General features: G+C 41.7%; 1 protein-coding gene across 4 annotated transcripts; it reads left to right on the forward strand.

Annotated features, from left to right (window-relative positions):
* Positions 1–3,650: 3,650 nt before the first annotated feature.
* HRH1 (histamine receptor H1) lies at positions 3,651–23,233 on the forward strand. 4 transcript variants are annotated; one of them, XR_008451775.1, is made up of 4 exons: positions 3,651–4,040; positions 15,548–15,748; positions 17,753–20,461; positions 22,998–23,233. XR_008451775.1 is itself a non-coding variant. In XM_054077077.1 (3 exons), the coding sequence occupies exon 3, from the start codon at positions 17,873–17,875 to the stop codon at positions 19,289–19,291; it is 1,419 nt and encodes a 472-aa protein (XP_053933052.1). In that variant the 5' UTR covers positions 3,651–4,040; positions 15,548–15,678; positions 17,753–17,872; the 3' UTR covers positions 19,292–22,968. The 4 variants fall into 4 exon arrangements, 1 of the variants encoding a protein (XP_053933052.1); XR_008451774.1 differs by having other exon boundaries at positions 15,548–15,678; XR_008451776.1 differs by having other exon boundaries at positions 15,551–15,678.
* Positions 23,234–24,665: the final 1,432 nt, after the last annotated feature.

Raw genomic sequence — 24,665 nt, forward strand, 5'->3', positions numbered from 1 at the left:
GACTGAACATGAGCCAGCAGTGTGCCCAGGTGGCCAAGAAGGCCAACAGCATCTTGGCTTGTATCAGAAATGGGGTCACCAGCAGGTCCAGGGAGGTTATTCTCCCTCTGTACTCAGCGCTGGTGAGACCGCACCTCGAATACTGTGTTCAGTTCTGGGCCCTCACCACAAGAAGGATGTTGAGGCTCTGGAGCGTGTCCAGAGAAGAGCAACAAAGCTGGTGAGGGGCTGGAGAACAAGTCTTACGAGGAGCGGCTGAGAGAGCTGGGGTTGTTTAGCCTGGAGAAGAGGAGGCTGAGGGGAGACCTTATTACTCTCTACAACTACCTGAAAGGAGGTTGTGGAGAGGAGGGAGCTGGGCTCTTCTCCCAAGTGACAGGGGACAGGACAAGAGGGAATGGCCTGAAGCTCCGTCAGGGGAGGTTCAGGTTGGATATCAGAAAAAAATTCTTCACAGTAAGAGTCATTGGGCACTGGAACAGCTGCCCAGGGAGGTGGTTGAGTCGCCTTCCCTGGAGGTGTTTAAGGAATGGGTGGATGAAGTGCTGAGGGACATGGTTTAGGGAGTGTTAGGAATGGTTGGACTCGATGATCCAATGGGTCCTTTCCAACCTTGTGATTCTGTGATCAATGGTATTAAAATAAATATTTATAAATATTTATAATATATAGTATATATGTTATACAATATCATATATATTATTCACATATATAAATATTTATAAAAATATTAGTGTCTCCATAGACTGTTCATACTTCCCTTAAGACTCTCCTAAATAAAGCTTATTTCCATCAGTTGCCTTTAAGCAACCGTGTAACCTGCTGTGAACACAAAAGGGCCGTATCTTCTGTAGAATCATTTTCTGGTGTAAAGCCTCTCAGCACTATTCAAGTACTGCCCAACACGAAACAAAAGATTCTAGCAGAGGATTGCTCCTGTCACCTCCAGGCCCAAAAGTCTACATTAAAATATGATAAAAAGAAGACCCAGGCATACATTGGTAAAGAAATTGGTTTTATCACAACTATAATGGCGCAGATAACGCTTTATTCAAGGGGAAAAAGATTGCCTTAGTGGCGCTAAAAAAAAACAGTTTATGACTGTTAACAATCACTGATACAGGTGCACTTCTTGGTAAACAACAGTGTTCTCCTACAGTGAATGCAGGAACACAAATTATTGCCTCCTGTTTTCCTGCCCATGCTGGGGGGAAACAGTGCAAAGTTTACGATGCTCTTGTGATAATTAATTGATAAGTTTCACTGCAGCTCATCTGTAGGTTTAATTACCTTGTAATATGAATTTATGCTTTATCAACAGATAATACACAGTCTCCAGCCACAGATAAATAATGTGGAAGAATAAACACTAGACTTTTGAGAATTTATTTCTATGCTTACTTGTCTTGTATGATGCAGCTGTTTTTAGGTCAAGAGAGAATGTGAAGGAAGTCTCCAGCCATAGCTGGATAACCTACAGAATAAACAAAAAAACGCATAAAACTAGTATATATAGCCCCCGCTTTTGTAAGATGGTGTGCCTTTTCTAGATGAGCATCCAATTCAGTGCTAAATTGTTTAATAAAAACATCATTGCCTTTGTTTCAAATACTTTGCCCTTTTCAATATTTTACCAGTGAATAAGTGCTTCTCACACTCTTCAACTTCACAGGAGAAGTTAGCAAGTGCCTAACAAAGCTGTTGGCAAAAACATCACTGCAGACATTTTTTATGACTTACAGAAAATATAAAGAAGTGTTCTTTTAGAATCCACGTTTTGTGCAACACCTATCTAAACATTTTCAAAAACGACGGAAAAATAAGCACAATTTATTATTATTTATTATTAAATTTATTATTATTATTATGAAAGCCGTGAAAACAGTCCAGGTAGTTGCTTTCCTTTGCTAAAAAGCAGCAGCTGTATTTAACACCGAGCAAATATCGCAAGTGCAGGGAAATCACAAACACTCCCCAGCTCACCAAAGGTCTGTAATAACGTGAAGTTTTTCGAGGTCAAACACCTGCTCCGACCCCGACCGACGGCGCCGCGGCCACCGACGCCAATTCTGAGCCGCCGGGGGCTGCGGGCAGGCGGCAGGCAAAACCGCCCCCCTTATCTGTGCCCCCCCAACGGCTGAGCTGAGACCACCTCTCCAGTTATGTGCGGACCTGAGAGCCGCTCCCTTCTTTATCTGCCGAGCTGAGACACCCCCCAACTCCCTCACCGGCGGAGCTGAGACCCAAACACTCCTTTAGCAGCGACATTGAAACACGCCCCGCTTCCCCCCTTTAACGGCGGAGTTAAGAGACGCACGTAATCCCCCCCCCCTCCCTTAACGGGAGAGCTGAAACCCGACCACCCCACCCCCCCCCCCCCCATTACCGACGGAGCAGAGACGACACCCTCTCCAAAAAGAGCGGAACTGAGACATCCCCCCATTAACGGCGAAGCTCAGACACACTCCTCCCCTGTTAACGACGGAGATATACTCCCCTCCCATTAACGGCGGAGCTGAAACGACCCCCCCCCCCCCAATTAACGACGGAGCTAAGACACCCCATCCTCTTAACGGCGGACCTGAAGCCCCTAACCCCCATCTCATTAACGGCTGAGACCCCCCCCCCCTTAACGGTGGAAATGAACCAACACCCCCCCCCCCCCTTAACGGCGGAACTGAGACGACCCCCCCAACAACCGCGGAGCTCAGACGACTCCCTCCCCCCCTTAAAGGCGGAGCTGAGAAACCTTCCCCCCACGTTAACAGCGGAGCTGAAACATCCCCCCATTAATGCCAGAACTTACATACACTCTCCCCCCTTAAAGACGGAGCTGGTTGTTCCGTCCGCCCCCCCCCCCCCCCCCCCAACAGCAGAGCGGAGACAAACAAACACACACACACCCCCCCAACAGTGAAGGTGAGACCTCTTCTCCCCAGTTAAAGACGGAGCTGAGACACCCCATCTCCTTAACGGCAGACCTGAAGCCCTCGCCCCCCCATCCCATTAAGGGCGGAACTGAGGACCCCCCCCACTATTAACGGTGGGGATAAGCTCCTCGCCCATTAACGGCGAGGCTGAACCACAACCCTCCTGTTCCCTTAACGGCGGAACTGAGACGACCCTCCGTCGCCTTAACTGCGGACCTAAGACGACTCCCCCTCCTCTTTAAAGGCGGAGCTGAGAACCCCGTCCCCCCGCATGAACGGCGGAGCTGAGACACACGTCCCCCCCGCTATTAATGGCAGAACTTGCATACTCCCCCCACCTTAAAGACGGAGCTGGTAGTCACGGCCCCCACGACGGCGGAGCGGAGACACCCCCCCCCCAAGGGCGAAGGCGAGATCCTTTTCCTCCCGTAACGGTGAAGCTGAGACGACCCCTTCCCCCCCCCCATTAACGACGGAGCTGAGAAGCCCCCTCCCCTTAACGGCGAAGCTCAGACGACCCGACCCCCCCCACAAATTAACGGCGGAACTGAGATCCCCTCCATTAACGCAGCTTACATACTTCTCCCAGCTTAAAGACAGAGCTGAGACCACTCCCCCCACCTTAACGACGGAACTGGTTTGCCGCCGCGCCCCATTAACGGTGGAACTAAGACACCCCCCCACCCCAGTTCCAGCGGAGCTGAGACCTCGCCCCCGTTAATCGTGGTGCTGAGACCCCTCCCCTCAATTAACGGGGGAGCTGAGACCGCCCCACCATTAACGGAGGAGCTGATACCCCCTCCCCTCCGCCCCCCATTAAGGGTGGAGCTGAGATAATCCTTCTCCTTAATGGTGAGGCTGAACTCCTGCTCGTTAACGGTAGAGCGGAGACTCCGTCTCCCCTCTGCCTTTAAGCAGGAGCTGTCACTACTCCCTTCAAGGGGGAGCTCTGCGCTGGGCCGCTCGGGCGGGACGCGGTGCTGGCTCTCACGGGCTGCTCTGTCCCGGCGGGAGGCGCAAGCCGTTGCGACAGGTACCGGCACCGGATCGCGACCCTTCATCCCGCAGAGCCCGGCAGGACGAGCCTCCGGGCAGACAGAGCAGAGCCCGGTGAGTCCCCGGGGGGCGCGGCGCGGGGAGGGGAGGGGGAGTGGGGACAGAGAAACGCGACTGTGGCGGCTCCGCTTGTAACGGTGCTCCGGGAGCAGAGCTGGAGCGAGCCCGCAGGGAGGAGCACGCTGCTCCTCCCGGCTCGTCCAGCCCTGCCGCGGGCAGGTGCCGCGGGGCACGGGTAGTACCCCCGAGGCAGCACCGGGACAGGAGAGAACGGGTAGCGTCCCTCAGCCAGCGTACACCGCCCGGGGCAGCACGCCCCGCGGCAGCGCTCGCTGCCCGGCCGTGCCCCGGAGGTGAGGGTCTCGGGGAAGTAAGGGAGATGAACGCAGAAAGACTCTCCGTTACACTCTGTAGTCACATTAAATACTTCAATAACGGTGAGGTTTTGGCTACCGGCAAAATATTGCTGCCCGTATCATGGCATCACGGAATGGTTTGGGGCTGGAAGGGACCTCAAGCCCATCCAGTTCCATTCCCTGCCATGGGCAGGGACACTTTCCTCTTACTTTAAGCATTTTTTATTTTTCGACAAATGGTAAGTGTTCATGAAAGAGTACGTGGGTGAGAGAGGGAGAGGTTGTTTCCTTCTTTTAAGGAACAAATACTGGCTTGGCTGAGCAAAGCGGAAGATTTGCCTGAATGTTCTCTGAAGGCAATCGTGCCTTTCAGGTGAGGAAGAATCCTACGTGCATTCATCTCCACAGAGATTTGGTGGTATTGCTCAAATACTTAGAAGTCCACCATGTCCTGAGAGGGAAAACAGGAGCGGGGCTATAGCCTCCTCTAAACCTCTAGCATGGGCAGTCCTGGACCAAGCCTTCCAGCCTTTCCTTTCGGGACATGGAACAGGAATGATGGAGAGGAACCAGGTTTCTTGGATAAGCTGCATCGGAACGGTTCACTCACAAGGCACCAGGCTCTCTAGGTTTTAGAGAACTTGTGCTCCAGCAGTTCATGTTAGCTATCTCAACAAGCAATGTTGAAACTGTCTGGAGAAAGTTAGGAGACGGTTCAAGTCAGATAAAATAAAAAAGGGAAGACTTTGGACATTCAGTGGGTTATTGCTGAAATATGAAGGAATTCATACTACTATAGTAAGGTCACTAGGTCTTCGTGAAGATTGATAAATCAGTCCGTATTCCAAATTACAGATGAAAAAGTTGTTTGTACATAGACATTATCAAAGTGCGCTGAAACCAACCTTTCAGCCATGGGGTTTACTGTTCTGAAGAGTAGAAGGAGACAGTAAGTCCTCACACCCACTAGGATTCCTAAATTTGTCTGGTTTGGTAGTGGAGCCTTTCTTATAGCTCAAAAGCATCAGAACTTCATTTAGGCTGAAATTCAAGTTCCTTTTGCTAAATCCTCAAAGAAATTTCATGGTGATGAGCACTTCAGTAGCTTTTGGGGGCTGAAGGAGGAGGATTCACCATATTAATCCAATTACCATTAATGCTACAGGGTTCAATCTGCTCTATAAAATGTTAGAAATGCTACTCTGTGGTTGTCTTTTGGTTGTAGTAGTTTTTTAAATAGATCCTAATATAGTATTAGGAAGACCTTTCCTGTTATGAATTGCAGTAATACTATGATTGTGAACTAGTCTGTGCTTACCCAGACCAGACACTAACTCTGGGGCAAAGAGAGTGGTAAGATTTTTTTTCCTTCTTTTGAAGAATAGCAACCTTGGGTTCTTAAACATCTGTAATAAGAGGCAGAGAAAAGAGAGAACATCTTGAAAGATATTAATTTGAATTTAAGAAACCCATCTCTGTTGAAGATAAGTGACTGTTCTTGTGAAAGAGTTAAGCTTACTCCACATCCAGGATTTCCTCAGAATTCAAAGAAGTTAATTCATGGATTGGTTCATCAGGCTTCACAAGCACTTAACTCTATCAAGCAATGAAGCTTCCTTTATCCAAACACATTTGTTTCTCTTGGAAGCCATTAAACTAGGTAGTGAATAACAGATATTGTATTCGGTATGCAGCCTCAATGCTTAGAGGATTCACAACTCTAGTTTCCATACATTATTGTTTGGCTCATGTCTCTGCAGTAGTGACTCGGGAAGTCACTTGGAAAGAAACAGACGGATGGCAATATTTTGAGTTACATTTTAAGTTAACTGCATTTCTGATGCAGAGTGATTAAAACCAGCTAGTTTTACAGTTTGTCAAGTAAGTAGTAACACAAGGTGGAATCAAAAAACTAAAGACTTTTTGCTGTCCCTGTGTGGAAATGTCCCGTTTTAGTGAGTTAGATTAATGGATTCCAGTAACAGAATAGATTCCAGTGAAGAGACACTGCTGTGCCTGCTCAGCTTTAAGGGCACCACAACACTGGAGAATTCCCCTCATTTATAAGAGATGTTACAGCTAGTGGCTTTGTGTGCTACAAAGCAGTGTTCATCTGTTACAACAGGTTCTTCATAGGTCTAAGGCCTGAGCAAGTGTCTCTCTTTGCAGACGGGTAGTAGAGTATGAAGATAAGATTTCTCCAGCACTGCGCTACTTAATAGCACCTGAATACTAGTTTAAGAGACCACACTGATAATTAACTAGATGATGCTGATGATGCTTAGGCCAGCAGGGAAATAATAATACCATATCTGGAAGCTTTAGCATTCTAGTCATAATGGGTTTCTCCTGCCATGTCTGGGGAAAGATAAGCCATATATGGGAATTACTACCACAAAAACAAGACTGAGTTTTTTTGTTATGGAAAGACTGGCATTTTCTTAAACCAGAAAGTTGAGTCACTGGGAGAAGAGTTTAACATAAGTCTTGAGCTTACATTTGGAAGGCCAGAACATTCTTCGGAAAGTTTCCCATCCCCTATTAGTTCTTTCGGTTTAAATGCTCATGAAATATAGGCCTACTGTTAAAGAGAGTTGTTAAAAAATGTCAGCCAGAGAGAAAAAGAAGAGTTTATCTATCTCCTGATAATTTCAGGTTAAGACACAGACTTAAAAAATAACACATTTCTTCAGGAAAAAAAAAAACAACCTGTAAATACATGTCATAGTACAATAATATATATACATAATTGTTTAATTAAGTAGTGGATTATAGTGCTGAACACATTTATACATCAACAACAGCTTACACTTATTAACATTCAGTATTAGAATATAGAAATGAAGGTGCATCATCAGCAGATGGCAGCATTACCCAGCTGAGGTGGTGGGGTGGGATGGGACACCAGAATATAATAGAAACACCTGGACACCCAATAGATTGCCAAGTCATGCAACCCGCAACTGAAAGATACCAAAGCTACATTTTCAGATTACCTTGGTTTAGGTGGCACTATTGGAAGTCAAAATATGATATCCAAGATCTCTGCCTACTACCTTTGACTCAATGTTAAGGACACTGGATATAAACCCCACCTTTCCTCCAGGTCTGTATTCCTCAGCATGGATTTGAGCTGTCAATGATACAGTCATTAGCAGCAATCTTTAAAAAACCCAACACTTCAAAGTGGCTAGGACTACACAATTTAGCTGAGGGGACTCCAGATGTGCTTAATTTTAAAGCTTTAACACATCAAAGAGAAAAAAGTTAGCTGCTCTCTTATGAGGAATGGACTGCAGTAATAATCTGCATGTAGCCAGATATTGGCTGCTACCAGATTAGATAAGATTTTTAAATGCTTGCTGGATATTTGTTGATGTAGTTACTTCCAGAGTCCTTTCCTAAATTGTTTATAGAATGTTTGTAAGCAAACAGCACAGAAGCCACTGCATTCACTGGTTCTGCTGGCGGGTAATGAGCCTGCAACTGGATTTCTTAAATTAAGGTTCTCCAGATTCTAAATGCCATCCAGACTTTTTTCTTAGATAATAAGTAGCGTTTCCTAGCCAAGCTTCTGTCAATAGCTGAATGCCAGGTGATATTTAGTACTTTTTCTCGATACTATTCATACAGCTCTCATATTAGTCATATAGGCTAGTTATTAACTTCTCTCCTCCCAGAAGGAAGGGCTGAGGGAGAATCTGGAACGAGCTGGTGAAGCTCAAGGAAGCTTAAGTAGAGGACTAAAGAAAGAGAACATCACGGTTTTGGCACAAAGCAGCATGTACTAAAATGCAGAGGAAAATTCACTTCCTTATAACTCTTCCTTTGCTTTCCACTACTGATTTTTGTTTCCAGGAGTTTGAAAACATGTCTGAATACGCAACAGTATTGGAACAATGAAAATTATAAGCATAATGTGATTTGGAGTATAGACTTCAGTAAAGAGATAACAAACACATAGATGCTCGTCCTTAATTATGCATGGAAAAAATGCCTAAAAAAATAACATTAAGAACCCAGAACAATGTCATGAATTAGTAGATACTGTGTAAGCCTGCAGAACTCTATAATTCACTTAGGCTTTAAATGCTAATTGTGAGTTCTAAAGAGAAGAAGCAGAAAAGAGATGACATGCAGTGAAATTGCTACGATATATTTATGATACCAGGGAAAAGCAATCTTGAAGTTACTTGTGCGTGAACAATACGGGAAACCTGAGAGTATTTACTGTTGACAGATAAGAGCATCCCCTAGAGTAAGATTGCACAACACAAATGGTAATATTTTTTTTTAAAGAAAATATTTTTAGTAATATCTCTCCCTTTTACTACTACTTGCTAACCTGTGACTAGTTACGTAAATTTTAGGAGAGAGTTTTGGCTCCTAACCTCTCTATATGAAATCAAACTTCAGGATAGGATTCAGTTTTCATGTTTAGCTTCCTGTCTGGCATAGCCTCTTCATATTTCAAGTATTACTTAGCATTAAACTGTATGCTCATCTACACAAACTAACTAGGACAACACCAGTTTTATGCTCCTGCAATTAAATGCTGCGATTGAGAGTATTTTCTGTTCACATAATTATTTCTCTATGTAGGAAAGCATTTTAGATGTGCATTACGCTTCACTTTTTGAGTATACATAGAATCATTCGTAGAATCATTTAGGCTGGAAGAGACTCTTAAAATCATCAAGTCCAATGGTAAACCAAACGCTGTCAAGCCCACCACCAAACTGTGTCCCTAACACCATGCCTACATGTCTTTTAAATACCTTCAGGGATGGCAACTCCACCACCTCCCTAGGCTGCCTGTGATAACTGTCTTTTTTGAGTATATGTTTGATACCTTCATATATATTGCATATTATTAGTTATGTGTACACTTCCTTAGACTAAGACGCTTGTATTTTTGATTCAATTTCCATTTCTGACAGATGGCCAGTGCCCCGAGAATGTGCCTTGTGATCATCACTTCCTTAGGTTTAGAGGAGGCTTTTTGTATACAGTAAACAACATTTCGTATATACTTCTGGATTCATGTCTTCTCAGCATCATATATTAACTATACTGTAAAAGTTCTATTTGCTGTCATCTGGGGAGGTCAAATAATCAACTTCCTAAAAAAAAAAAAGGCAAAATAAAAAAAAAAAAAGCAGAACACAGAGATGCAGGAGCACATATCAAATAGCAAAACCAGAATGTATTTTCCCCCAGGACAGAGTCCTCTGTCACAAAGAAAAGGGCTTTGACAGTGCTCTGTTTATGCTAATGAAAGCAAGAATCTCCACGGGAGGATTTCTGATCAGTCTTCACTCAAGAACTGGCTCTCCTGGTGCGAGTCTAAGTTTTGAAACAAACCCCTTGTGTCTGGTAGTGTCTAAGAACAGAAATATAAGACCAGATAGAAGGATGTAAAGTCAGCAGCAGTTTCAGTTAAATAACAGGGTTAGATTCAATTTCTTTTAGAGTATTTCTTACACAGGGTGTCTCATCTCCCCATATAGACACGTCATTAGCAAGCAGCAAATCACACTTTTCATGCCGAATTATTTCACATCAGTATCCCTGTGTAGGCACAACTGAACTGATAAGCATCTCAAACTTTCAGTTGCTTGAGAGTGAAGCTGCATTTTTACCATCAAGTCATAAGCTTCTATACTTTGCTTTTGACTGGTTATAATAATTTGTCTAGCTGTCCTGCAGCGATGTGCATTTACAATATGATGTAATTTAACTTCAGTTGGAAAGTGACTGATGCTCCTGCCATGACACAGAGGCACGCTGGTTGTCTCTGGAACGGACTGAACTCCTCCCATGGACAAGCAGCGCAGCGTGCTCATTTAAAATGGAAAGAATACGAGATCCGCAAAGCTACACTACTATAGATGTCCCTGCCCATGGCAGGGGGGTGGAACTGGATGATCTTTAAGGTCGTTTCCAACCCAAACCATTCTATGATACTATGATAGTTCCCAAGCAGAACTGTCTGCACAGTTGGTTTGGGTTGTATTTTTTTAATGGACAAGTTTTGTATTAATGATATAGCAGTACTTTTAAATGACCTCTGAGAAATCTGTCAGTGGTGAAATGCATGTGTTTGTTCTCACTGCACAAAATGGAAAGCTGAGTTTTCCTTCCTTGTCCGCCCTTTCCCCCGAAATCCAACAGCAACACATATAATTGTTACTGAAGAATACAGGTCCGCAAAGCAGGAGGAAGATTGAAGATGGAACCCGCAAGCAGATGCGGTACGGCATCTTAATCAAGACCTGAGCTCAGCCAGTGCAGTGGTGACTCAGATTCAAGTACTCCATTTCCTCACAAAGTTCAGTGCTCGTTATAAAAAGCTAAGGACTTGGGATGCGCGTGTGTGAACAAGGATCGCATGACTGTATATAACGATCTGTTTTATTCATGCTAAAAGCATTTCAGAAGGCTGGTGGAGGTCTCAACTTTTTGCTGGCAAATAGCTGAAACTGTAGATCATTTCATTCCTGCTAAAGCCAAGATCCCCAGCCAAATAAAACCTTACTTTAGTACAGCAATCAGAAAAATCTGTGTTGACAGCAGTGCGTAGCCTGCCAATTTGCTTGATGCATGTGGCTGTAGAAGCAACTGCTCTGATTCTATAAAAACTAAAACTGAAAATATTAAGTATAACCAAGTCAGGCATTATATACAAGCCTCAAGCTGAACTTTCACTTATATTTTCAAATTTTTCAGATCGTCCAAACATTTTCTTGCTGTTTGAATTATGCCTCACTTAAGGAATATGGATGCAGTGTTTCCTCAATTAAATAAAATCAGAAGTATTTATTTACACTCCTGACAGCCTATACCCTACTACCAGATATACATATAAAAAAATAGTAATAGCACAGTAGAATTACGGGATTGAAAAGAAAACATCCTTACATAAACTATTACAAATTCAATACATCATAGAGTTATAAATACATTTTTCTCTTTGAGAGGCTTCTCAGGATTACTTCAAGTTCCCTTCACAATAGGCTCTGCATTCTATATGTTGTTGTTCATAAACGCTGTTCGCTATGCTTATTACTATTATTATTATTCTGTCTTGGGTGGTGTCCTAAGAACAGATTTGACTTCACAGAGCAGACCAGAGCTCGGCAATACAGCTCCTGCGTGAAAGGGCAGAAGCGATGACCTTGCTCCAGTTCCTTTGCAACACTGCATTAAGTGATCCCTTGCTCGCTGCTCCTAACAGAGTGGTGAAAGGACCATTCACAGTGTACTGCACATTCGTAACACGTGGATAAATTAATTCGAAGACCCTTCAGCTAAAGTAGTTAAAAATGAGTCTTCATGTGCACTCCTAGAGATAATTGAATAAGTACTTCTTAGGAGTGTGGATGTAACCACATTACTCCTGTTCTGTTCTTGCTCTGAAAAACTGAACAGCCTCTTCATGATATTGTTTAGGCAAGTGACTGAACCAGAGGGGAAAAAGAAGTGCTTCAATTATAGCATTGGACCATCTGTTCTGTTTGGAAGTGGAAGTGTAGAGCAGGCTTCAGAAACAGTCTGTGTGCCTTTGCCCTCCTTGGGAACAGTGCCTTTCCCAGTCACCGTTTCCCAGGGTGTCCAAGTCCTGAAATCACTTTGCAGATCACCAATTGATCCAACAACTAACACAGCAATTTTCTCTCTGTAGACTAGCCTGTAAAGCAGATTTCAGCACATCCGCAACAGTGTCATCTGCTATTTCTAGCCTCATTTTTCCTCAAGACAGCATTTACATCAAGACCCACTGAAAACTGTCTGCCACTGGAGGCATGCAATACAAGTTCAGGCAAAACTAGAGAGCCAGATGTCCAAATCTGTTGGTTAAGAGTTTCCTCACACAAGAAGAGTCATCATATAAATAAGCAATGGAAGTATTTATAAGACAGTCAGGGTTGTTTGTTTTGGTAGTACAAGATAAATTTGTAACTCTCACTGCCCTTAAAACAGGTATGTGGGGGCAAGAGGACTGAGAAAATTTGTCTGGTCACACAGAAAATTTGACTGCTCACACACTGAAGCTTCAGATTATTTAGTTTTTCATTTCAGATTAACTGGAAGAGACAACTCAAACGGAGATGGAATCCAGTCTTTCCTGGATAGTGGTAGCACAGGTGATTTTCTGAAAACAAAAAAACCCTGGTCCTTCCCAAACTGAGACTCTGGGTCAGTTGAGTGGGAACAGCAGACAGATTATAAAGTTTTTCATTAACTATTTATCAAAAATATTCCTTTAATATTGGCATGCATTCGCTAGGGATTCTTTCCTTGCAGAGAAATGAATAAGTCTTTGAGAGGAAAATTAATCAAACCTCTAGTGTGTTAATGCTTCCAGCACCTGAAGAAAAATAAATAAGTAAACAATTCACTAGATATGAGTACAAATAGTTTTTTTAAGTACAACATAGTCAACACACGTCATCTGAAATCAAATCCTGCCTTCTGTCTTGAACTCAGTCTGACAAACAAGGATTTTGTTCTAGCCTATACTTTTCCTGTTGTAACTGTAGTTTCTTTAAAACTTATCCGTAACAGAGATGCCAGCATCTGTTTCTAGAAATGAATGCCCCCTTAGTCAGGACTTAATACCTTGCACGTGCACTAATGAGTCGGTGAGACATCCACTTAGCAACTCCCAGGAGATTCTTGTGTCTTGAAAGAATTATCACCGTCATACAATAGCAAACAGATGGCAATCACCGATTTTCCTTGTAGAAAAAGCTCTTTACAGACACTAGAAAAACTAAGGAAGGCCTTTAATGGTTAGGTCAGGGTTTAGAAATTCTGAAGAGTTATCCCAGGTCTTAGGCTGATTGTTTTCTTTAAAATCTGTTTTGTATTAGTGAGCTGTGGCTCCATGTGATGTGAGTTAAAGTGGCCAAATATTAGAATGCACTTATTCAGTATTATTACAGTTCCTCTATTAGGAAATCAATTACAAATAAGAAATTAAACCATTAGCTCCTGAACAGTGGTACATACACCAGAGCCTTCAGCCACTACAAAACGGTGTGAGCCTCAGTGAAGAGCAAGGAGCTGCTGCTGCAAATCTCAAGAGGAAATCTGTGAATTTCATAATATAGAGAAAACTTATTATTTTCTAGTTATCTTCCATTGGACAAACTTGTGTGGCAAAATGCACAAATTCTACCAAAGACTGGCAATCATGTAGGAGTTCAATGTAAGCATGGTGGTCAAGATGGTGATACAAGGGCCAGAGCTCCAAATACAAATGGTATTAGTGGCCACTGACCACTAACGTAACATTTTTGCTACTGAATGCAGCTTCTCTGCATACTGTTTGGTGTGCAGTCACCTTTGCTTCTTAGGAGAAGCTTCCAGTTTCCTCTTTTACCCTTCTGTTGGTCTGTGTAGGAGAGAGAGGTACAGGCCCTCTCCAACTTAGGACGGGTGCAAGATGTTCAAAGGGCCCTTGAAGAGTCGAGAAAGGCACCAAGTTTGCTTTATATGAGTGTGGACTGCAGTATGGCTGATACGCTGCCTATCATAACTTATTGTGAAGGAGAATTCTGCATGATCTGAAAGAGCTGGTACAGAAACAGCAGCAGCGTGTGGCATCACAGGCTAGGGAATGCGAAGAGACAGTTGCAGGGACTAAATCATACAAATGCAACATTGCATTTCTGCTGTAGTCTAAGCATTTTGTGGCAAACTCAATCCCGTGGCACATCTTTTTAATGGATTCAGAGGTACGATTTGGCTACAAATAAAACTAGATAGGTAGGAAGTATCTGATGGGTATACAACTTCCACGCTGAAGGGATGGAGACCCTCTTCCAGCTACCTTCTAGAGTGGCTTCTTTTCTCATCATCACACTCCAAAACATAAGACACCCAGAGCCTGACAATACTGTCTTGGCAAAAAATAGTCACAGAGTCACTTGTAAAAGAGCATACATTAGTGAAACCCAAAAATTGTTCAATAAGGAAGATGTGGTGTTGCTGCAAAGCTTCAATATCCTAATCTAAGATCTACTCACTCTAGACTAGGGCAAGTGGTTCTTGCTAGCCCATTTGAGCGATTAATCCTGTAGATGCTTGTTAATGGATATAGTTCTACTCCAGCCAAATTAGACCCTATCATGTAGATGGACTTATTACAGTAGAAGATATCAGAAAGGCAAAGCCAGACTAAGTTGCTTGCACTGCATTAAAGTTAAAAAAAAGATATTTAAATTCTAAATTAACAGTGCTTGTCTAGGGTCACTGAATGAATATAGACCCAAAGTCTAGAGAGAAAAAAAACAGTATAGGAGTCAGGACACTGGAGAGCAAGGGAGCCTCGGCTGATTTTAGATCTAACATTATGTATGATGTTAAGCAGATCACTTTGACCCGTTCCTCAGTTTTACTGTAAAGTTTAATAGCACATGGCTAGCTCTCTGTAAAGCAGAGAAGATAAAGTACATCAGGGACTATGAACTGTTCAAATGATATTGTGATGAAAATTACATTATGAGACAGAATTATTATCTATAAGGAGTACCTGTCAGCATGTGTATTTTTTAAAAAAGCAAATGCATTACCCTGCATTTTTCTTGTTCTTAGTGCTGTCAAATGATTTGCATCTCCTGACATCACTCTTGGGTTTTTATGCCTGTATAACAGAAAAGTAATCAAGCTTTGTCATGTAATAAAAGTGGAGCATCAGTTGAAAAACTAGACCTTCGTGCCTTCTTTGGAGCAGCAGTAGTCCAGATCTAGTTTGGCAGGCTGCATCCTAAATTCTACTCTGTCTCACCACAACAACGCTAAAGGAAGTTTGGGAAGCCATTTACTGCCTCCTGTTCCATGTTTGATTCCATATGCAGTTCTTAAAAACCAAGGAGAGCCATCTAATCAGACACCTTTCTTTGCTGTTATTCTTTCCGTCAAAGACTGTGTTGAAGGTGCCTTTTCTCCCTTTATTTTGCCATACATTTAAATGAAAATACGTAGGGGTGGAGCTCAGTCACTTCTTTATGAGGTCGCTGAAGCAATGAACATCGACTTCTTAACCTGACTGTGCCCCATACACTTATTTCCAGCAGAGAGGTTACAGTCCGTAGCAATGGAAAGAAAGGCAACTACAGACCAGGACGTAACTAACCACTTCCTATCACATGCCGGTTTAAGATCTGCAGAGTAATTTCTGTTCTCATTCTCAAACAGAAGATCGTTGAGGCCTCTCTGGTCTTCTGACACCTGGAGTTGCTGTCACTGAAGAACTACACATGACAGAACCTGAGGCTGTACCGAGTACAGAATTACCGAATACAGCTCTTGAGCTCATGCTCCACAGTGTACGTATTTCCTCTGCTATGGATGCTACTCCTACCAAGCACACATCTTCTTTCATAATACCAGGCACTTGTAAGTAAAGCTTAAGGAAGAAGGAATTTGACTGCTTATAAGAAAGCATACTAACATTTTAGCTTCGATGCTATGAAAAAGAGAGAAAGTTAGCATGAAATGTTGAATTATTGAATTTTTATATGAAATAGCAAATATTTAATAATCTATTGCATTGTATTATTTTGGCCACGTTTAGAACAACAAGGATAAGAAATCCCATACGTACATCTCAGTGTTAGTTGTGTAAATACTTTGAGCTAATCTGTTTACTGTCTCAGTTACTTTCCTCATTGCTTCAAAAGATTAATTAGAACATAAACTCAGACAAGCGTTATAAGAGAAAAATTCCAGAAAATGTGTATCATGCTCGCAGACATTTTTCTTATATGTCCCTGAGATACAATTTGTCAACTGATTGTATGACCCATGATTTAAAATATTATTAGTCATTGTTTGGACTTGAGATCAACTCATGACGTTGGCAGTTGGGAAGTAGATGATACCAAAGGGACACAGAATTTCTAGATAACAGAGTAGCATATCTACTCAACTTTGAAAAGGTGCTTTCCCTCCCTCCCTTCCTCCCTCCCTCTCCTCTTTTATTGCTAATATTTGAGTTACTATGTTGGTGTTAGAGAAGGGAAGAACTAACACATTTTATAATGAAGGCCTATGGTCTGGACATGTAACCTTTATGTTCAGAAGTGAATTATGCAGCTCTAGTTGTCTCCTATGAAGCCGAGTCACCGTGAAGCTACACGCTGCTGTGTCTGTACAAATGAAATCTGGCACACTTTGACGCACTGGCAAAATAGCATGCAGAAATGAATGAGCCTAGAAAACAAGCCCAACTGGGCAAATATAGCCCACTGTAAAACAGGTTTTGGATATGCCACGATGAGCGTTCAGTAGGTTGTCCTTTTGTTTTTTTAACTGCATGTACTGCAATTCCTAGGTGCTCTAATCAGGGGAATATAGAAGATTTGAAAGAATTTTCATTCTGAGGGCTCTACACGTGACTCATGCCAAGGTTCTAAGAAAATAAAGATAGTTTATTTATTAAAGATTAATTATAAAAAAGTTGTTCTTAGGCAATAAAGGAAAGGTTTACTATGTGTTCAGTCTCAGCTCCTCTTATTTCCAATTTACTTTCCACCTGAATGCAGCAAACATCAAGGAGGGACATGGCTTCTTCAAGTTGGTGGAGAACAGTTCTAGCATATGTTTCTGATGCACCTGAACAACTAGTAAGCCTCAGACTAAAAGGCCCTATATTTATATATACTTGAGAGGTTGCAAGATGTTTCTTAATCCTGAAAAATCCTATTATTTTCCCTGAACTTTTATTAGTTTCATTTGAAATAAAAGAGTGCTGCCATCTTTAAATGTTGAAAATTTGTGTGAGCCTAAATTGGTAGGAAGAGATCACTCACTACCTATAATTTGAATGACTGCCTACCAGTGAAAACATAGGCACTGCCCACAGCCGTAGGAGTTATTTGAGACGCTACGTATCACCTAAAGCTGTACAGTGGCTGGAGTCTTCTTATTGTTTGGAATACCTTGTCACTTGACATCATTTGATACCCTATTAATCATGGATAATTAAATCCAACTGTTACATTAGCAAACTATTAGATGTATTTTGTAAATAATCACTGGTTTAAAACTATTTAGTAGAAAGCATGTTAATTTGTTTTTTATAAATGCATCAAATTGGTTTGCCAATATTTTGTTTATGTTATGGTTCATGATCAGCTGTTATTAATGAGATAAGGAATCCAAACGGTGAGGACTGAACTGTGTTCTCCAGGTTCTGGGGTCAGAATTACATGAAGCCCCATGAAAAAACCCTGCAAACCAGTTTGGATTGGTACATGGAGCTTGCTCCAGTCCTTCTCATAGAACTTATGTAAAAGTAGGGAAGTCCTAAAGGGACAGTGCTAAGCTGAAGCACAGATTAGTGTTGCTATTTGATTTTAGTACTACAGTGATTGAGCGTATTTCTTTTCTTTCCTATAGTTCCAGAATTAAAAATCACAAAGCAATCCAACAAGTTTCCATCCTGGACTGTAAACCAAGACTGAATTTCCAAGGCCTGGACATTTTTGCTGATTTCCATTCAGTGTTCTTGTGCAAGGGATGTCAAAAAATACAACACATACCTTGACTAACCCTCACTCAGCTCTTCTAGGTGTGTTCCTGGGGAGCATTTCACTGATCACTATTGTCATGAATATATTAGTACTCTGTGCTGTGAAAACTGAAAAGAAGCTGCAAACAGTTGGCAATTTATACATTGTCAGCCTCTCTATTGCAGATCTTATTGTGGGTGCAGCTGTTATGCCCTTGAATATTGTATATCTCCTCAATTCTCTGTGGACACTAGGCTTAACAGCTTGTTTGTTCTGGCTGTCCATGGATTATGTGGCCAGTACTGCATCCATTTTCAATCTCTTCATATTGTGCATTGACCGTTATCGTTCAGTTCAGCAGCCACTGAAATATCTCAAGTATAGAACAAAAATGAGAGCATTGCTAATGATTTTGGGGGTTTGGTTTCTCTCTTTCATGTGGGTCATTCCAATCTTAGGATGGCATGTTTTTGCTAATGATGGGAAAAGGCTAGTAGAGAAAAACAAATGTGAAACTGAATTCTCTAAAGTCACCTGGTTTAAAGTGCTGACAGCCATTTTCAATTTTTACCTACCCTCTATCATGATGCTATGGTTCTACTATAAAATATTCAGAGCTGTTCGAAAACACTGTCAACACCGAGAGCTCATCAATGGATCAAATCGGTCTTTCTCAGAAATAAACTCCGTATCTCAGAGTAAGGTGAAGGACAAGCGAAATACTTGCCTTCAAAAGCAAATCGTAGATGAGAACATCCCTCCCAAAGAGAAGCAAAGCTCTCCTCAGGCCGAAAATACAGAGGCAGAGCTTCATTTCAGTAATCCTGACATGTCTTCAAAGGCTTTTGCTACCAAGAGTAATAGGAAGGTCCTTAAACGGAGCCGTTTTCCTCTCACCACTGCCCAGTCTCAGCCAGGTCTGGATGAAGCAGGAAAGAACTATATGTGTGTAACAAAAGACAGCAAAAATGAAGAGGAGCCTTGCTCCCAAGACAGTGACTTGAGTGATTCCTCAGACCACCATAGTTTCACAAAGCAGGAACCCCACAGAGAGTACTCCAGTCCTAGGGTCTGCAGTCCTCAGGAACAGACTGGGAGCAGGGATTTCAGAGGACTCACTTACCTGAGGAAGACCTGGCAAAGTCTGCATACCAGTTCCAAAAGGCACATTAAAGGACTGCATGGGAACAGGGAGAGAAAAGCAGCTAAGCAGTTAGGGGTCATAATGGCAGCCTTTATGCTGTGCTGGATTCCCTATTTCGTATTATTTATGGTAATGGCTTTCGAAGGACCTGAACAATTTTCAAAATTACACATGTTCACCATATGGCTTGGCTATGTGAACTCCACCTTAAATCCATTCCTGTATCCTCTCTGTAACCAGAATTTCAAGAAGACATTCAAAAGGATCCTTCACATTCCCTGATAACGGTCTGGAGTTTTTGAGCTATAAAGCAGCTGAAGGGTTCAACCGACCAAACCGTTCCAGTTTCAAATACAAGCACCACAGATAAAGTAGAAGACTCTGGAAAACTGTAATTCATAAACAAGTGTTCATAGAAGTGGGAAATGAGCATTTAACAGCTCTAACACATTTGCAGAACTAATTCGGGTCAGGAATCTGAAAAATTCAGGGGCAATCTCAGAACTGTTACACTGTTGTACGCATTTTACAATTGGAGATCACCTCTGTCACCATGTAGAACAAAACCTGGAGATACAAATAGAGATCTCCAGTGATTATAAATTATTGAGCTACAGAAAATGAAGAAACAGAATAAGGTTTCTGTGACTGGCCAAATATATTTTTCTCTTTCAAGTTACTCCCATCAACCATGTGAACACATTGCTTGTGAAGGGAGACCTGCAAGAGGAGGTACTTTGTATAGCCAAAGAAAGACGCCTCAACTGCTTGAAAATATCTGCCCTATTTATTTCTAGCTTCCTGTAAATCATAAACTCTGAAATGCGGAGTCATACTGTAACCTACCATATGTCTTTGATACCATGCTTGCTTTATTTATACCTGTACATGTTAACCTCACTGAAAAAAATAGTCTTTTTACGTCCTAGACATTTTGCAAAGGCATTCCATACTCAAAACACTTATCACTGTCCATACAAGAAGCGTATGCTGTAGTTTCTAAAATTGCAGACCATTGTTAATTATAGACTACACATTTTCTTCTTACAAGCTGCCAAATAACCTAAGTGTACAGTGGCAATACTGCTCTGTATATCCTTATCTTATAGCAGGCAAACTCTTCCTGCTTTAATGAGTCAAAGTCAAACTCGCAGAACAGAAAATAAAATACCTTAAGTATGTTTGCATTTTCTATCTTTGACATTTAATTGTTTTTATAAATCATGCTGTAAACGCTGTAAAACATCTCAGGAGAAACACACAATAAAGAATACTTTAAGTTGGAAAAGTTCTTGGGAAGACATCCAAATACAATCTGCAACTCAAAGCTGGGCTGGCTGTGACAGAACATCATGGTGCTCAGGGCCTCGTCCACAACTCGAATGACAAGCGTCTGTACAAACAGCTTCATCTGGAAAAGCTGGGAGGCAGCCTTCACAGACAAGTGCGCAGGTAAGCTTTACTCTACCAACTTTGAGCATTCACTTGCTCAGCCATTGATTTAACTGTTTCCAACTGTTAACTACTTCTCAAAACCAGATATGCCCTGCCTTACACTAGGAATCAATCCCTCCTTCCTAAGTGTGGTGAGGTATATATTTGTTCCCAAAGGAAGAAAACATAACTCCTCAGCAAAAAAGTAGAGGCATATGTCATGTGAGCAAACTTATCAGGGAGCTGACCACAGAACAATTATACCAAAGGAGATCTCGGATTCTATAGTAGGCACATAGCTCAAGGCTGCGTGTCGCCTGTTATGTAGCATGCCAGTGAAGTGTTCGTTCTGATTCTTCTGATACGGAACTGAGGGAAACATTTTGAACAAATACTATGGAGTAGGTTAGTTTTGAGAAGGAATCTCAGGTGATCCTGGGTAATCCCTGAGGAAACAAAACCACAGCACCTTAAGTCAGCTACAGCTGAAATACACCTACCTAAGGGCTACTTATAGTTACCAGGAAGTCTGTCCTCTTGATCATGACAATTGTGTTTTCCGACTTTAAAATGTATTAATACATGAAACAGCAACCTGAACAAAATCAGTGAAAACTGGTGTAGAATTTATGAGGTTTATAACAAAGAATGCCACTGGTACAATTACAGAACGTTCAAAGACAGAGCAGCTAAAACTAGGCAAATAAAGCTGCCTGTATTTTATATCCCCCTTCATTTTTATCCATAATCTTAGTGTAACTGTGTTGATAAGAAAGATAGGGGAATTTGTCACAGTAGGCTTCTCTGATGTGGTAGCTATAATAAAGTAGGAAAATGAGATAGTGTGTATTTTAAACTTCCGATTAGCAAGGTATTTAACAGTATTTACCAGTTTATTGTACTGAATATGCAATTCAAATAGCTCTGGATATAAGAGAAGCGGAGGAAAGCAATTAGGCTAAGGAATGGAGAAGCCTACTGCCACGTAGGGCCAAACCTCGAGAGAATAGTCCAGGTGTGGTTTCCTGTAAAATATTTTCAGTGTTTTCCAGCGAATAATCAAGGTCAGAGGACACACAGCTTTCAGAGAACGTAACAAATTTCTTGTAGTTTCTTGGACTGGAGTTCTGCTTTGATTAAGGTGTGGTGAGAACAACCAGACCCACTTGTAAGAGCCAGAAAAATACATTCTCACATTTTTTTCTGTGTCGATGGTGACATCTAGTGGATAATGACAAGGATTCTGGGCTTCTGCATCAACTACTGTGTATCATGGAAGTTTATTAAAGGAGTGCGATTTGCAAGTGGATCCTGCCATTTAGTTTGTGTTTCTTTTCCCACGTTATTTCCAGGAAATGTGGCACTCAATAAAGGAAACATTAGTGTAGGTGCACGTTTTGGCTTCATTGCATCATCTAACGGGACTGCGTTACATTCTCTGTATGATGCACTTTGTGATAGCACAATACATGAAAATGACTAAAAGATTCACTTTAAAAATGTATTTCTAATCTTAAGATATCAATATAGAAGCACCGTGGACATCTCTGAACGGTTCTAGAGCGAGTCCCGAATCCTGCAGATTGCTGCCCGCATCTTTCCACTGTTGTCAAGGGTGCTAGAGGACTCGCCTCCCAACTTTGATGGGATGGCTTAAGTTCCTAAAGTTGCGGTGTAAGAATACACTTGAAAGTTTCAGTCCATGTATTCCATCCACCAGAAAGAGAATTAGTTCACCTGGAAATGCCCGGCTAAGTCTAAATACAATGTATACATAGTCACTTATTTTCTTCATTGAGCACAATGACAAAATTATGACTTTTCATGAAATTGTCTGTTGAAGAATTGGGAGGCAAAACGAATAATTAAGGTTAACACTGTGTGAGAAATAGATCACGAAAATAGTTTACGCTGCTCCTGATATCAAATTCCAAATAATCTTTGAAAATTATACTTACCTGACACTGGAATAATTTCTACAGGGTCATCGTGCAGTCTGACATAGAAATACAAAAAAACCATCTCTTGGATGCACACTCTATACAGGCACAGACACATTACTACACAAACCAGGCTACTACAAAATTGCCATTTGAGTTCTCGACCAGTTAAAAAGTGTAAGAGTCCTCATTGAGAGAGAAGTATGTTTGCCTATGGTAATGGTTAAAACCATATTAACATCTGCTAAGCCTAACTGTTTTCATTTTTAACAATATTGCTATCCCTTATCATTTTGTTACCTTTACCAAGATACCTTATCTTTAAACTCTGATACTTTTCCATGAAAATATGCTTTAGAAGAAATACACAGCACCCATTGCTATACATTGGCACCGTGTAATTCAAATGAACGCCTACTGTGTAATAAATATGAATGCCCTGAGTAAAATCAAATGCTTTTTGTTCTAATCGGGCATAACTTAGTCTTCAGAAACAACAGTCAGACCTGGGAACTGAACGCAGGTCTCCTGCCTTGCAATCCAATTTCCTCAGTACTAAATAGGAATAATCACCCTTGGAGCGATAACGACTGTTTGTCTCTATCATATTAAAGGTGAGACACCTGCCTGGGACAAAGCCATTAGGGACAAGGCTCACAGACTCTGTCAACACAGCAACAGCGAGATGATACCATTTTCTGCATGCTCCTGCTTTCTTCCACTTCTGATTCCAGTATTGTGTGCTACAATAGACTTATAATTTTGCAGCGTCCCACTGCTGCAGCAGGAACAAGTGTACAGCATAGATGACTTCTGACAGCATGTTTTGTAAATAAATTGATACCATAGTTCTGGCATGCTCTTCTTGTATTTTGTGGTCTTTTTCACTGAGAATGTTGTATAGAATTCACCTAAATCCTTCAATGGAAAGCATTACCTGAACCTAAATAAATATTATTTTTTAAAAAACTTACAGCAGAATCTAATCTTAACTAAATAGTTCTGAGAAGATAAACATCTTCTCCAAAAGGTGCTGAGTCCATATTGTATGAGACTGGATGAGTTGGAATCTGCTTCTATTTTTTATTATCTTCAATTCCAGGATCATTTTCCCTTGCTACAAGACTGCTTGGGGAAACTGAAAGTCCCATCTATGGAAATATGTGCTAAAATCACCCAACATATGCATTCCTGGTTCTTAAGGAGCCTGTCTTCCAGTGGACTACTATTCTGATGTTTGTTGTAGACACTTTTATTTGCTTATTGGATGATCACACAAGGTAAACCACATCTGCAACAATCAATCAACTCCAGTGTGAATCTGAGATTAACTTTGCTGTGGCCATTTTCCTGAAGATCTCAGCCGCAGAGATCTTTGGCTGACGCTGTCTCTTTCTCTTATTTGCAGCAGTGTGGTTATAGCGCATACATCAGCTGTTTCATATGTAAATCTCAAGTTCATTCCCTAGGTCAGCTAGGCTGAATAAAAAGCGATGGTCTGAGACTGCAGCTCTGCCATCTCCCATTTCCCAAAAATTCTTACTGCTGTTCAGAAATGAAACCCTGATTTCTTTTCAGGTACGATAGGTCTAGTTGAGATAATATGGGGATGTGGGCTCCTGGAGGAGTGTCCTTCTGCCCTGTCCTGGTATTATTTCTTATGACCTGTTATGTGCTGCAGCTGTCTCATAAACCACGTTACAAAACTGCAACTGTTCAAAGACTACAGACCTAAGCTAGGTTAAAGTTCTACGGAGACTGGGTAACAACATGCCAACTATTTTGATAGGATGTCATCATGTATTCCTTGTATTTCACATAAAAAGAGAATACAAAGGCCGAAAAGTGAGAAAATAAAATCCTTTCCAGCCTCGGGTAAAAAACCCTGCAGCGCTGAGTTACGAAAAATCCCACAGAGCAAAGGCATGACCAATACTAATAAAGCGAGTGGCACACAGAATGAGGAGCTATAGAATTTTACTGATGTAATGCGGTCAGATTGAAAGTATAACATGTATAGCAAACAAAGTTTATTCCCATTTGGTTTATTTGTGAAATTTCTGCAAGTTCTATTTGGCCCATGCTCCACAGGAAGGTCCTCTATCCAAACATCAGGTCTAAATTTTCATAAGTAGCAGCACTGAGAGTTCTCCCTCAATGCTACGTGATGAACTGCCTTTATGTGACCTTACCTGACTGGCGTCTTTTCCTCAGAGGCTTAACTCGATTTTTGGTGGCAGTTCCTGCCGTGTGTTACTGCAGCATCATGTCCAACCTGGCCC

The sequence above is a fragment of the Cuculus canorus genome, chromosome 11 (genome assembly GCF_017976375.1).
Source record: "Cuculus canorus isolate bCucCan1 chromosome 11, bCucCan1.pri, whole genome shotgun sequence".
NCBI classification, from domain to species: Eukaryota; Metazoa; Chordata; class Aves; order Cuculiformes; family Cuculidae; genus Cuculus; species Cuculus canorus.